At 42.0% G+C, this 14,161-nt stretch overlaps 1 protein-coding gene across 2 annotated transcripts in view; it reads left to right on the top strand.

Moving 5' to 3' along the window:
• SNX30 (sorting nexin family member 30) overlaps positions 1–14,161 on the top strand; it is a 166,889-nt gene that overhangs the window by 79,335 nt on the left and 73,393 nt on the right. For both annotated transcript variants that reach the window (XM_053565745.1, XM_053565743.1), the window contains exons 4-6: positions 5,733–5,891; positions 9,807–10,002; positions 12,023–12,222. In XM_053565745.1, coding sequence (XP_053421720.1) covers positions 5,733–5,891; positions 9,807–10,002; positions 12,023–12,222 — 555 coding nt within the window. The remainder of the gene's footprint in view (positions 1–5,732; positions 5,892–9,806; positions 10,003–12,022; positions 12,223–14,161) is intronic.

Raw genomic sequence — 14,161 nt, 5'->3', positions numbered from 1 at the left:
GTGTATGTGGCTGACGCAGTAACCCCTGTGCTATGGGCTCCAAGTCTATACCACAGTTTTTTTTTTTGTTTTTTTTTGTTTTTGAGAGACAGAATCTCACTATGTCTCCCTTGGTAGAGTGCTATGGTGTCACAGCTCACAGCAACCTCAAACTCTTGGGCTTAAGTGATTCTCTTGCCTCAGCCTCCCAAGTAGCTGGGACTACAGGCACCTGCCACAATGCCCAGCTATTTTTTTGTTGTAGTTGTCTTTGTTGTTTGGAGGTCCCGGGCCAGGTTTAAACCCATCAGCCCTGGTGTGTGTGGCTGGTGCCTAGCTGCTGAGCTACAGGCACCAAGCCTATACCATAGTTTGTTAATCCATTCTTGGGTTGATGGACATTTAGGTTGTTTCCACATCTTGGAATTGTAAATTGATCTTCAGCAAATGTCTTTATGATAAAATGATTTTCTTTCTTCTGGGTAGATGCCTAGTAATGGGATTGTGGGATCAAATGGGAGGTCTAATTTGAGTTCTTTGAGAATTCTCCATACTTCTTTCCAAAGAGGCTGTATTAGTTTGCAGTGTGTAAGTGTTCCCCTCTCTTCACATCTGTGCCAGCATCTGCAGCTTTGGGACTTTTTGATATGGGCTATTCTCACCGGGGTTAGGTGATATCTCAGGGTGGTTTTGATTTGCATTTCTCTCATGATCAGGGATGATGAACATTTTTTCATATGTTCGTTAGCCATTTGTCTTCCTCAGAGAAATTTCTTTTCCTATTTCTTGCTCAGGGATAAATGGGATTGTTTGCTTTTTTTTTCATTGATTAATTTGAGTTCTCTATAGACAAATAGGATGTTTTTGCAAGTTCCAATACATATACATTTGGATTTTTAAAACATTTTCATTATGAAAAATATTAAATATACTAAAGTAGAGAGAGTCTGGGCAGTGAACCCCCATGAAACCCCATCACTCAGTATCAACATCTCAGTTCATGGACCATCTTGTTTCATCTCTATCTATTCCCTTATCCCCACCCCGGTCATATTTTGTTAAAGTGGCTTAAATCACAGAAATTTATTCTCTTATAGCTTGGGAGGTCAAAGTGCAAAACTGGTCTCAGAGGGCTAATGTTAAGATATTAACAGATGGCCAGGGCTGTCTTCCTTCTGGAGAGGCCAAGGGAGAATGTTGCCTTGCCTTTTCTGGGTTAAGGCCACCTGCATTCCTTGGCTCATGGCCCCTTCCATTGTCATCAAAGCCAGCAACATATCTAGCATCGTCAGTCTCTGAGGTTTGCTTCTACTGTCACATCTTTTTCTAAAAAATTGAAGTAAAATTCATATTACATAAAATTCACCATTTTAAAGTGTACAGTCAGTGGCTTTAGTGTTGCACAACCGTGAGCACTACATATTCAATCGAACATTTACAGCACTCTCAAAAAAAACTCCACACCCATTAAATAATCACTCCCCATCCTCCACTTTGGCCAGCCCACCTACTCTGAACAATGCTGCTGTGAACATTTGTTGCATAAATCTTGTTTGAACATTTGTTTTCAGTTATCTTGGCTAGACACCAAGAAATGAAATTGCTGGACCATATGATAATCCTATATTTAATATTTTGAAGAACTGCCAAACTTTTCCACAGTAGTCGTGCTATTTTATATTCTCACCAGAAATGTATGAGGATCCAGTTTCTCCACCTATTTGCCAACACTTACTATTTTCCATTTTTCTGGTAACCATCCTACTGAGTATGAAGTGGTATCCCAGGTGATTTTTTTTTCAACATTTTGATCTAAAAGATAGAAAGTTCTACCTCATAGTCCATTCCTCTTTTTACTTTTTGTTCTTAGTGTTTGAAAATTAATAAAAAATACTTAGCATGTGCTGTGTGCTGTTGAGCTCTTCATTTGCGTGACCTCATTTACAGAGTACACATGTGCTTGGGTTTCACCAGCAACCCAGATTCCTATGCATAAATAGCTCAGAGACAACCACGGGTGAGGCTGAGAGTAGGCGTGTCCCATTAAGGAAGCTTGAAATAGGAAGAAACAAATTTCTAAAGCCATGTACATTTGGGAATAATTGTTTTGCAGAAGGATTGACCCAGGACTCCTTTAATAGCAAGTTCCTCCAATTCGTTAACATGAGTTTAATGTACTAAATCTGAAGGGCAGACGACTGTTTCAGAAGGTCGTTGGCTACGTTACATGAAGCACATTTGACCATTACTTGCTTGGTAGGTCTTCCGCCTGAGTCCTATCTGGCATAAGCAAATGAGAGTGGGCTGGATGGGACTCATGAAGTAACAGCAGAAATACCAACTGGATTTGCCAATTAAAAAGTCCTCTCTGATCATCTTTAAAAGGGCAGCTTCTGTGCTGGTCCGAGGGGCAGTGGATGGGGCAGAGAAACACAGCATTAAAGGGCAGCTTTGTTTTGGGGGTGGGAAGACATAAGGGGTTGATCAATCAATGGAAAGAGTGGGAGTCAAGATAAATGACTTCTTTCCAAAAGGTTGAACAAGCCAAGAAGAAGAGTGGAGAAGAATGTGAGGTCAATGGGTGGTTGGATTCATTATTTTCAGATAGAAGAACTATATTTTTATGGATGCTGGGCTTTGAGCTAGATAAGCAGGAGATGTTGAAGATTCAGGGAAGAGAAAATGTAACTAATCATGATGACAGGTGCGCTATAGTGAACTAATGGGTCAAGGATACAGATGAAATAGTTAGCTTTAGGGAGGGATGTATTGTCCCCAGAGGCCTGAGAAATGAGGCGAGGGTGATGCCTGGTAGATGGGCTCCAAAGAGGAAGCAAAGTGGTTCGGGAACTTCCATATGATGTTCTTAGAACTGGTTCCTGCATCGGAGGAATAGGAATCTGTTTAGCATAAAAAGTTGGGGTGTAAGAATGGCTGCCTAAAGGAAGAGGAGAAAAGAACTGGCCAGAATAAAGGAGTTCTCCTAAGGAACAACAGTACCCTCTTCAGAAAGCTTCTCTGGTGCTTTTGACTGAGCCAGAACATGGGGCCGGGTGGCCAGTACATCTGACCCAGTGCCACGTGTCTAGTATTCTACCCAAGTGTAAGCTCCACTAGGTGTCACACTTGGGCGTGTTATCCTCCTCAGGCTGTGAGATTCTGTTTTTCACTGAGTTCAAAAGCAAATTCAACAAACAATATATTATTTTAAAACTGTAAAGCAGGGTGGCGCCTGTGGCTCAAGTAGTAGGGCGCCAGTCCCATATGCCGGAGGTGGCAGGTTCAAACCTAGCCCTGGCCAAAAAAACAAAACAAAACTGTAAAGCAAGGCTGGGCTCATGCCTGTAATCCTAGCGCTCTGGGAGCGAAGGGAAGAGTATTGCTTGAGTTCAGGAGTTTGAGACCAGCCTGAGCAAGAGCAAGACCCTGTCTCTAAAACTAGCCAGACATTGTGGTGGGTGCCTGTAGTCCCAGCTACTTGGGAGACTGAGGCAAGAAGATGGCTTGAACCCAAGAGTTTGAGGTTGCTGTGAGCTGTGATGCCATTGCACTCTACTGAGGGTGACAAAGTGAGACTCTGTCCCAAAAAACAAAACATAATAAACAAACAAACAAAAAACTGTAAAGCAGTGATTTTTTTTTTTTAACTGGTGTGCTGTGAAAAATTTTTAAAGGTCATTGATTGAATTATTTTTGAAAGAAGTTCAAAGAAAAGTAAGTATATTCTTTTTTTCACTCTTTTTTTTTGACCAACATAATTTGAGTGTGCCACAGAAGCTCAACTATAGGTTCAGGTGTGCTGTGAAATAATAAAAAAGTTGAAAAGCACTGGTGTAAGGTATAAAGACCAAGGAACAAAAAGTTGAGGATTGTGGTTCCCTCATGGAGGTCGGGAAGAGTAGAGATTTGCTCAGGGTCCAGCTGACGGGGAGCTCTGTCGGTGGTGCTGTTCTTTTTGTCAAGTTGAGTGGTAGGTGAATGGGTGCTGGTATTATTGTTATGCTTCCTGACTTAGAAATACAGAATATGTTCTTTTATTGTAAAAAACCCTAAAGTTTAGCATTTTGGCCATTTTAAAGCCTACAGTTCAGTGGCATCAAGTAGACACAGGATGTTGTGCAACTATCACCACCTCCTGAAAAGTTTCAGAAGTTTTTTTATCATCTCACAAGGAAACCTTGTGCCCATGAAGTGGTCGCCTCTCGTTTCCCCTTCCCTCTACCCCCTGGCAACTATTAATCTCATTTCTGTCTCTATGGATTTGCCTGTGCTAGACATTTTGTATCCGTGGAATCATACCAGATATGGCCTTTTGCATCTGACTTCTTTCACTTACCCTGTGTTTTTAGGGTTTGTGCAAGATGTAGTATGTTTCAGTACTTAATTGCATTGTATGGCATAGATATACCACATTCTGTTTATCCATTCACCCATCCATGGTCATTTGCAATTATTTCTACATTTGGGCCACTGTGAATAGGTCTGCTATGATCATTTGCATACAAGTTTTTGTTTGAGCACCTGATTTCACTTCTTTTGGGCATATTTCTATAAGTGGAATTGCTAAGTCATATAATTCTATATTTTAACATACTGAGAAACCACCAAACTGGTTTGGACAGTGGCTGTGCAATTTACATTCCTACTGGCAATCTGTAAGGGGTCCAGCTTCTCCACATCCTCACCAACACTGTTCTTTTTTTTTTTTTTTTTTTTTTTGTGGTTTTTTTTTTGGCCGGGGCTGGGTTTGAACCCACCACCTCTGGCATGTGGGACTGGCGCCCTACTCCTTGAGCCACAGGCGCCACCCTCTTTTTTTTGTTTTTAAATGGTGATCATCCTAGTGGTATTTTGTTATTGTTTTGATTTTTACTTCCCTGATGATTAATGATGTTGAGCATCCTTTCATGCACTTGTTTGGCCATTTGTATATCTTATTTGGAGAAATATCTATCAGATCACTTGCCCATTTTAAATGTAAATTTCCTTCTAACATTTCATAATTCAAATATTTTAAAATTGTGTATAGAAGATACTTTCTTTCCCTGTGGCAATAATAAGGAGGAAGACCTTTTAATCAAGCGTTTGACCAGTGCTACCTATGGAACTAGATCAAAGCTCAAAGATCCCTCGATAGGCAGGTCGTTTTAAATTGCCCCCAATATCTGTCCAAAGTAAGTGTGATAGAGAAATTCGAGTAAGGAGAATAGGGGAAATTATATTTTAAAGAATTTTTTGAGTGAACAAAATATTTGGCTTAGAAGAGATAGTTGTTAGATACATGAGTTTGCCTAATGTTCTTATTTCTTCTTTCACCAAATTCTTTTACTCCTTGAACTGAGAGTAGAATCTTAAGATAGTTAAATAAATTTTTGTGTGCTTGATGTGTTCAGCTGTCTTCCCATAGACTGCCTTTGATTATCTTTCTTATCTTGAAGACCATAACTTTCCTATTATGTTATGTGTCCATCAACAATGTAAAGATAATGTTTCCTGGGTAAACACTGATTTTCTGTATTTCAGGGACTATGCTGTAGTGTTTTATCTCTTGCATTGTAAAACGGAAAGTGTAGTAGCAATTTACTCCAACTATATTTTTTGGAAATCTTTATATTGCTGACTATATAAAGATCTGACTGACTGAAAAATAGTGTTCTTGGACATGTGGGTAAGAGGAGTTGTTTGCTAGCCTGGCTGTTTGTCCCTGCACCATCTCGTCAATTGCTCTGACTTTTTTCTTTATGTCTTCTTAGCCGCTGCCTGAGAAGTTTGTGGTGAAAGGTGTTGTGGATCGTTTTTCAGAAGAGTTTGTGGAGACCAGAAGAAAAGCTTTGGATAAATTCCTAAAAAGAATTACAGATCATCCTGTGCTCTCCTTCAATGAGCACTTTAATGTTTTCCTTACTGCTAAGGTGAGTGCAGAATTTTGCATATTCCTCCCCCAAATTATCATTCTTGGGGCTCTTTCTCCTAAAAACTGTTTCTGTCTCTGACAAGCCACCTTCCCGAATGGCTTACTCTATCAGGTCTCATAAAATTGCTCTGTTTTGGGTGCCCATGTCCATCAGCATGGTTTTTATGTTAGAATTTCACACCTCTGCCATCCCTTGCAGCAATAGAGAAACTTAGAATGTTTTCACTTGGCAAAAGCAAAGGTAAGTGTTTCCTTAAACGTTTCTTGGAAATATTATTAGGTGAGGCCACTCAGACCAACAGTGGGCAAGGAAGGAAAAGAACATTTGTTGAGTGTTTGGTAACGGTGTTCATCACAGAACCCTCTGAGTCAGTACTTTTCAACTTTTTTATCTCACAGCACATTTAAACCTATAGTTAAACTTCTACAGCATGCTTAAATTATTTTGATTAAAAAGTAAAAAAAAGAATATACTTACTATGCTTTGAACTTCTTTCAAAAATATTTTAATTAATGATCTTTAAAAATTTTTGCAGTCTACCTAAGATCCTCTCATGGCACCCTGGTTGAAAATCACCACTCTGAGTGATTAGTCATAGCCTCATTTTACAGACAGGAAAACTGCGGTAACTTGGGTCTTTGTGGCTCTGGAGGGTATGTTTTCCCTCTGCAGGAGACTGCCTAACCATCACTTGCCTGCTCCTACCAGGCAGGCATTTTCCAAGCCTTTGCCAGAGAAGACATTTGGGTCCTGCACAGTTGCCAGCTTCTTTGTGTTCAAACCCAAGTTGGTCATTCATTTAGCTTTTCCCCGCACTCGCTTGTTGGCAGAACTGGCAGAAAACCCGAGGTGCTCTGCTCTCGTTCTGCAGAAATGGTGTTGGACTCCCTGCTCGCTTCCTTCCAGCCCCATCTGTTTGCTTTCAGGGATCGTGTTTCCATACCCAGACCATATGTACCGCATTCCATGTTGGCAAGGGTACCAAGGTCCAGAGACTTTCTAGTTTTACTTTTCAAACTTGAGAAATATTTACAGATACTATCAGTTGATATGAAAGGCTAGAGAGAGCATGCCATTCTGTACTTGGTGGAAACCACACGGGAAAGTCCATTAGTTTTGTTTTATAACCTCGGTTGACATTTAGCTTTATTGATGACTTTTCCATGCATTGTCTTTTTTTCCCCCAGAGGTTTTTTTCCTCCACAGGTTGAACTTGTATGGTTTTAAAAATAAGTCTTTCCTGATGAAATCAGGTATAGTTCTTTCACTTTAAAGGAAAATCCATCTTGTTTGCCAAAAGTGTAGCTTATTTTTCACCCAAGCTTCATTGCCCAGAAAGCCCATAAGCTCAGTCATCTTTAATGAACAGAAAAGAAAAATGGGGGGAAAGCTCAGATCCCTGGTCATTAGGAATCTGTAGGAAGCATAAGGAGGAGAGAGAGTGTATGTGAGAGAGCTTGATTAATCTGTGGGCCAGCCAGTATGAAAATGATTAAAAAAATATATAAGGTCTTTCAATATCTAAATCAAAATCCAGCTTCATGTGAGTGAATACGGAAGAGGTGGCTTTAAACAGAACAGATCCTAGCCCTAGTTCAGTATTACTTTTTGAATTAAATGCACTAAATATTTATCTTTCAAAAAAATTCTTTTAAATTGTGATAAAATACATATACTATAAATGGACCATCTCCATTTCCAAGTGTTACAGTTCAGTATTGTTAACTACATTCACTTTGTTGTGTAACTGATCTCCAGAAGGTTTTCATCTTGCAAATCTGAAACTCTGTCAGGGGTGTCAACCTGTGGCCTGTGGGCGATTTTGTGAGGATGTTTTTTGCTTGTCTGTGGTGTTGGATATCACAAAAAGTGTGCACAGACCTATTCTTTGCTTATCAGCTTTCATTAGTATTTATGTATTTAATGCATGGCCCAAGACAACACTTGTTCTTCTAATGTGCAGCAGAGAAAAAAAAGGTTGGACACCCCTGCTAGAGTCAAAACCCATTAAACCATACCTGCCTATTCCCCTCTTTTGTCCCCCCGCCAGCTTTTCCTTTAACATTCCTCACATGATCTTGCTCTTAGATGAGTCATGTTTATGTCCTACCACTGGGAACACAGAGAGGCTCTTCCTTCTCCTTGTGATGTGAGTTTATTACAAAGTGGCAGTTTCTTTATGCGGCAGCCAGTGATGCTGGGAGAAGTGGGTGAAGGTCAATGTCAATTGTGTCAAGTCAGTATGGTCATCTTTGGCAGAATGGGAACAGTAATCAGATAGGTACCAATCAGATAGGTATCTTAATTCAACATGTTAACTGACTCGAGTGACTGGGGACACCCTTTCAGAGTTTTGCTAGAGCTCACACAGTTCAATGACCTAATCGGCATCTAGCCCTGCTCAAAAAAGTGTTGTCTATGGGAGTGATTCCGAGAATTCCAAGGCTTCACTTACTGTCTTGTGTAGGCCTGATGCCTTTGAGGGGTTCTTGTAGGTGTGGGAAGTCAGCAGGGGAGGTGGAATCTTTAGAACATTCTCTGAGGCAGCCTGACTTTGAAGGAAAGGAGAGAGATGGAGACGGGCTATTTTTGAGATGCGTAAGTGCTGGGTGCATTTTACATGCTGAAGGATTAGAAGTTGAAGATACAGACAGGAGAGGGGATAATCAACAGGGCAAGGGCCTCTGTTGAGTGGAGATATGGATAGGAAAGGGTGGGACTGAGCAGAAATGAAGGCCTGGAGTGAAATCACAAGGGGGCTGCATTTCAGATACTTTGGCAACATCAGCCTGAGAGTGTGTGTGGAGTGAGCAGGGCTGTCAGGCACCTGCGTCTGCAAGAGCTCGGCATTCTCTGCTCTGCCTGCATCAGGCTGGGTTACCAGAAGGCCTTGTTCCACATTCCCTATCTCTGAAAACATGCGCTTTTAGGGCTGAGAATCAGAATTCTGTTTATATTAAAGGTGGATACCTGCATCTTCTGTGAAACTATTTTTGAAGGTGTCATATCAGTAAGTGACAGAGGATTGTCTGAAGATACCGTAGGTTATGTTTTAATGATAGGAAGAAGTTTGTTTTACCTAGCTGGCTAATATGCTTTAAAGTTAGGTGCAATGGGTTATGAAGCTTAACATATTTCCCATTTTTGTCTTGACCTACAAGAAATTCTGGGTTAGAAAACTTAGCCAGGGGGTGGCGCCTGTGGCTCAAGGAGTAGGGTGCCGGCCCCATATACAGGAGGTGTTGGGTTCAAACCCGTCCCTGGCCAAAAAAAATCCTGCAAAAAGAAAAAGAAAACTTAGCCAGGTGTTGTGGCGAGCGCCTATAGTCCTGGCTAATTGGGAGGCTGAGGCAGGGGGATCACTTGAGGCCAGGAGTCTGAGATTGGAGTGAACTCAGGGTTAAAATGTTTTGTTGTTGACAGCCCCTGTCCTTGGCCCGAGTTTTCCAGCACCCCTTTTTCTGGCATCTGTTTCCTGCTTTCCAGTTTCTCCTCTCTTTAGATGGCTTTAGTTGGGGTATAAGGAAATGAATGAATGAATCTCTGACTCTGAGCTCTTCAGTTTGGCTCCTAAAGACAATACAGTGTGTTTTGTATGGGAGAAAGGGATAGTTTTTTAGCCAGAGGTTTAAAAAGTTGTGTTAGAAACTGTTGCATTTAAAGGGCAGCGTGCTCAGGTGAGTGACCCTGAAGAGAGGATCAGAGTAGTTCTGCTGAGAGGGTCTGGGTGTGAACAGTACAGCAGTGTGGGGCTGCTTGTCTCAGCATCAGGGAGGGCAGCTCCCCACACTCAGCCCCTTGTTCTCTGAGTCCTCCATTTCCAAACCGCAGCTGCCTTTAGGAGTTGGTTTACTTAGTTCTGGCCCGTGTGAGTGACTGGGCACTTTGAGTCCGTCTGTGTGTCACCCTCAGGACCTGAATGCCTACAAGAAGCAGGGGATGGCATTGCTGACCAGAGTGGGCGAGTCGGTCAAGCATGTCACCGGCGGCTACAAGCTGAGGACTCGGCCTCTTGAATTTGCAGCCATAGGTGAATACTTAGACACGTTTGCTCTCAAACTGGGGACCATTGATCGAATAGCTCAGCGGATCATCAAAGAAGAAATAGGTGAGCTCTTTGTTGAGATCTGTTTTGCCAAGTACCACAGTGGCAGAAGTGACGTTCACGTGTGTTAAGCAGACTCAAACAGCAGAAATGATGGAGTGACAGAACTAGGCCATATGTCACGTATAAAACAAAAATGAGGTGGGGAGGAGCTAGTTGTGGCTAGACTGTAATTTCACACCTTTGTCCTTGTGTTGGCTTTTCCCACAGCAAACAAACACTCCAGGCCTTTCCTTCTTTATCTCTCTAACTTTAGCTGTAAAAGTGTACACATGGGCGGCACCTATGGCTCAGTGGGTAGGGTGCTGGCCCCAAATACCGAGGGTGGCGGGTTCGAACCCAGCGCCGGCCAAACTGCAACAAAAAATAGCCGGGCGCTGTGGCGGGCACCTGTAGTCCCAGCTGCTCAGGAGGCTGAGGCAAGAGAATTGCCTAAGCCCAAGAGCTGGAGGTTGCTGTGAGCTATGACACTACAGCACTCTACTGAGGACGACAAAATGAGACTCTGTCTCTTAAAAAAAAAAAACTGTACACATGGCCTAACCTGCCCTTCATTCATAGGAATGATAATTGTATAAAAGTTTGTATGTTTTTTCTGGCAGAAAGATGTTTCACAGAGCAGCTTGGTAACTTGTGTTTGCCAAGGTTATGACCCTAAGGAGTCTTCAGACTTGAAGTTCATTCAACGGCTCCACCCTGGGTTCATTTAAACTCATTCCTTCTGAGCTGGGGAGTTGCCTGGGCTCGTGTTTACCTTTTCTGGTGTCGACACCACTTCCTTCCCACCCTTCTTATGGCCATATCCCAGAATCTGGGTTTTTTTTTTTTTTTTGTCTCTTTACATACATGTGAGGCAGACAGACCTGACCACTGTTAATGATCTGACCACTGTTGGCACATGAGACACCTTGAAAAGGCTTCTCCAGCATCTGCCACTCGACAACTAAGCAAGGGCACCAACATTCTGTTGTTATGGTGAAAATCCTGGTGACAAATGCTAGGGCATTTTGGGGGGGTGGGGAGGGAAATCAACATTTTTCCCTTGTTGCTTCTTCTTGCTCCCTTTCGTTTACCCCCTGATGGTCATATGGGGCCCCTAGCTTTTGAACACAGCTTTGGGTACCATCCACACCTGGGCATTGTGTGGTGTAAATTCTGGTGGGATCAAGGTGTTGGGATGACCACTGAGTGAGTTCTGCCAGTGTAAGACCACTTGTCCTGTGTCAAAATGTTTTCTAAAAATCCAGTGTTTTTATATTGTTACTGATTTTTCTCCCACTGAAAAAAGTCTTTGTAAACCTATATGAAACTCTGTCCCCGTTACCTGCTAAAATACTGCTTCACAGTCTGGGGTTGGCGAGTGGTTATTTTCAAAGATGTTTGATGGTGTGGCTCCTGTGGCTTCCCCCAGAAGGCATCTTGGTGCCTGTTATCCCAAAGCCTGGCACTCCCATTTATGGGGTCAAAAGGAATGGTATTTGTAACATCATTGACATTTGTACATGTCATTTGTAACATCAGCTTTTAGCAGTTCTGAAATTTTAAAAAATTATGTTACAAATACTGTTACATTTAAAGAAGTGAGTTGCAGTAAGTGAACATTCAAGGAAATACAATGTAAGGTAGAGAGAGCTCTTGGCTGCTGTGCTTACAGCATCAGTAATACTAGTGATGCTGGCAAGATGGCTCAGGCCTGTAATCCTAGCATTCTGAGAAGCTGAGGAGGGAGGAACACTTGAGACCAGCCTGAGCAAGAGCAAGACCTTATCTCTAATAAAAATGAAGAACTTAGCTGGGCATTGTGACAGGCACCTATCGTTTCAGCTTTTTGGGAGGCTGAGGCAGGAGGATCATTTGAGCCCAGGAGTCTGAGGTTGCTGTGAGCTAGGCTGATGCCATGGCACTCTAGCCTGGGGCAATGGAGTGAGACTCTGTCTCCAAAAAAAAACCAAACCAAAACAAAAAAAAACAACTAGTGATTGCTGCCCAGCCACATTTTGATTGGTTTCTCTTCCGCACTTAGAGTACCTTGTAGAGCTGAGAGAGTACGGACCTGTGTACTCTACATGGAGTGCATTGGAGGGGGAGCTGGCTGAGCCCCTAGAAGGTGTGTCAGGTTGCATTGGGAACTGCTCTACAGCCTTGGAAGAGCTGACGGATGACATGACCGAAGACTTTCTACCTGTGCTCAGGGAATATATTTTATACTCTGACTCCATGAAGGTAAGCTGGCTTAGGTACTTTTCTTTGTAAAAATAATTACTCAAAAGTACTGGATTATTGCTTATTTGTATGTGGTACAAGTTTTCTTTTTCCTGCCTGGGTGGGAACAGACATGTGGACTGATATCACGGGCGTATAAACAGAACACATGGTGAACTAAATTTGTGAATTAAATGGAAAAAAAAAAGTTTGGGAAGAAATTCCTATCAGTGTTCTCTGAGTGTTCAAGTAGATGTAAGGTCTCCTAAATAAGAACAGGATGCTATGGAAAAATAATAGATAATGAAATCAGAGCTCTTGGAAGTTAAAATGTGATTGCTGAAATAAAGTTGATTAATAAAGTTGAAAGATGAGGTTGAGGAATTCTTAAAGTTGAAAAATACATAGAACAAAAATGCTTAAGTCCCAAGAATTTGAAAGAAAAGAGTCATGGGGAAATTAATCCCAAAGGTCTAGTATTTGACTGATAGAAGTTCCTGAGAAATAAGGAAAACAGAGGGAAGGACATTGCAAAAGAAATAATACAAGAAAATGTGGTCCAGGAATTTGAGGATGCAGTGAACTGTGATACCACGGCACTCCAACCTTGGCAACAGAGTGAAACCCTACATTAAAAAAAAAAAAAAAGAAAAAAAGTGAAACAGAAATCACATCTCTTATAGTTGAAGACAGAAGTCTTCAGATTAAAAGAACATGCTGGGCCTGGTGCAGTGGCCTGTAATCCTGGCACTCTGGGAGGCCGAGGCAGATGGATTGCTTGAACTCAGGCATTTGAGACAAAACCTGAGCAAGAATGAGACCCCATCTCTACTAAAAATAGAAAAACTAGCTGGGCATTGTGGCAGGAGGCTGAGAAAAGAGGATTATTTGAACCCATGAGTTTGAGGTTGCTGTGGGCTGTGACACCACGGCATTCTACCATGGGTGACTGAGTGAAACTCTGTCTCAAAAAAAGAAAAAAAAAACAAAACAAGAACATGCTAATTGCCCAGCAAGAAGGGGTAACCAACCATTGTCAAACTTTAGAACAAAAGTGATAAGATTTTGAAAATATTAATAAAAAGAAAAGGAGAGGTGGCAGGTGGTGAATAAAAGGAACAAGGGTCAGGATGACTCTGGTCTGGGAGGAATAAATGAGACAAGACAGAGAACTTGAGGACAAAAGACTTCCATTCTCAAGTTCATTGTACAGAGCTGGCCACACCAGAAGCTTCACAGCCTACACATAGACAGGTTGGAGAACCTGCTAGAGGAAAGGCTCTGTCTTCCTGACCAACAGAAAAAAATACAGCTCAGTGTTAAACATCCCTGCCTTCAAGTAGCCCCCTTCCTACTTCCCAAAGGAGACCCCTGGAGTTTCACTCTGTCTTTTCAGGCAGGTCAAGGGCATCCTACTAGGAGAGACCCCAGTAGGGCCAGACCTGACTCTCCAAAGAGACGCGTGTCAGTCAACATTGGGCTGTAAAAATGGATAACCAGAAAGGTCATACAAGTGGACCCCTGAAAATATTCTACAGGGAGTAGAAAGGGAGTAAAAAATAATGAATCACCTAGTTAGAAGAGGTTGGACAAGTAAGTTTGCAAACTTATCCTAGAATAAGTGCTACGTACCTCATTGCTGAATATCACTACAGTCATCTTTGAAGTACTCCCCCTGGGAAGCCATGCACTGACAGTAGAGTCTATTCCACCCTTCAAACCAATTTTGGAAATCTTTTTCTGGGATTGCCACCAAAGATGTTGTTGTACAAGGTCTGACAATTAAGTTTGTGAACTTGTCTAGAAAAAGTGTTTTATCATGGAGTCTAGCTACGGTGGCCCATGCCTGTAATCCTAGCACTTGGTGGGGGCCGAGGCAGAAGGATTGCTTGAGGCCAGGAGTTCAGATCAACCTAAGTAAGAGCAAGACCCCCATCTCTACAAAAAAATAGAAAAATAA

The sequence above is a fragment of the Nycticebus coucang genome, chromosome 2 (assembly GCF_027406575.1).
Source record: "Nycticebus coucang isolate mNycCou1 chromosome 2, mNycCou1.pri, whole genome shotgun sequence".
In the NCBI taxonomy this organism is placed as follows: Eukaryota; Metazoa; Chordata; class Mammalia; order Primates; family Lorisidae; genus Nycticebus; species Nycticebus coucang.
This window is presented reverse-complemented; position numbering and strand designations above follow the sequence as displayed.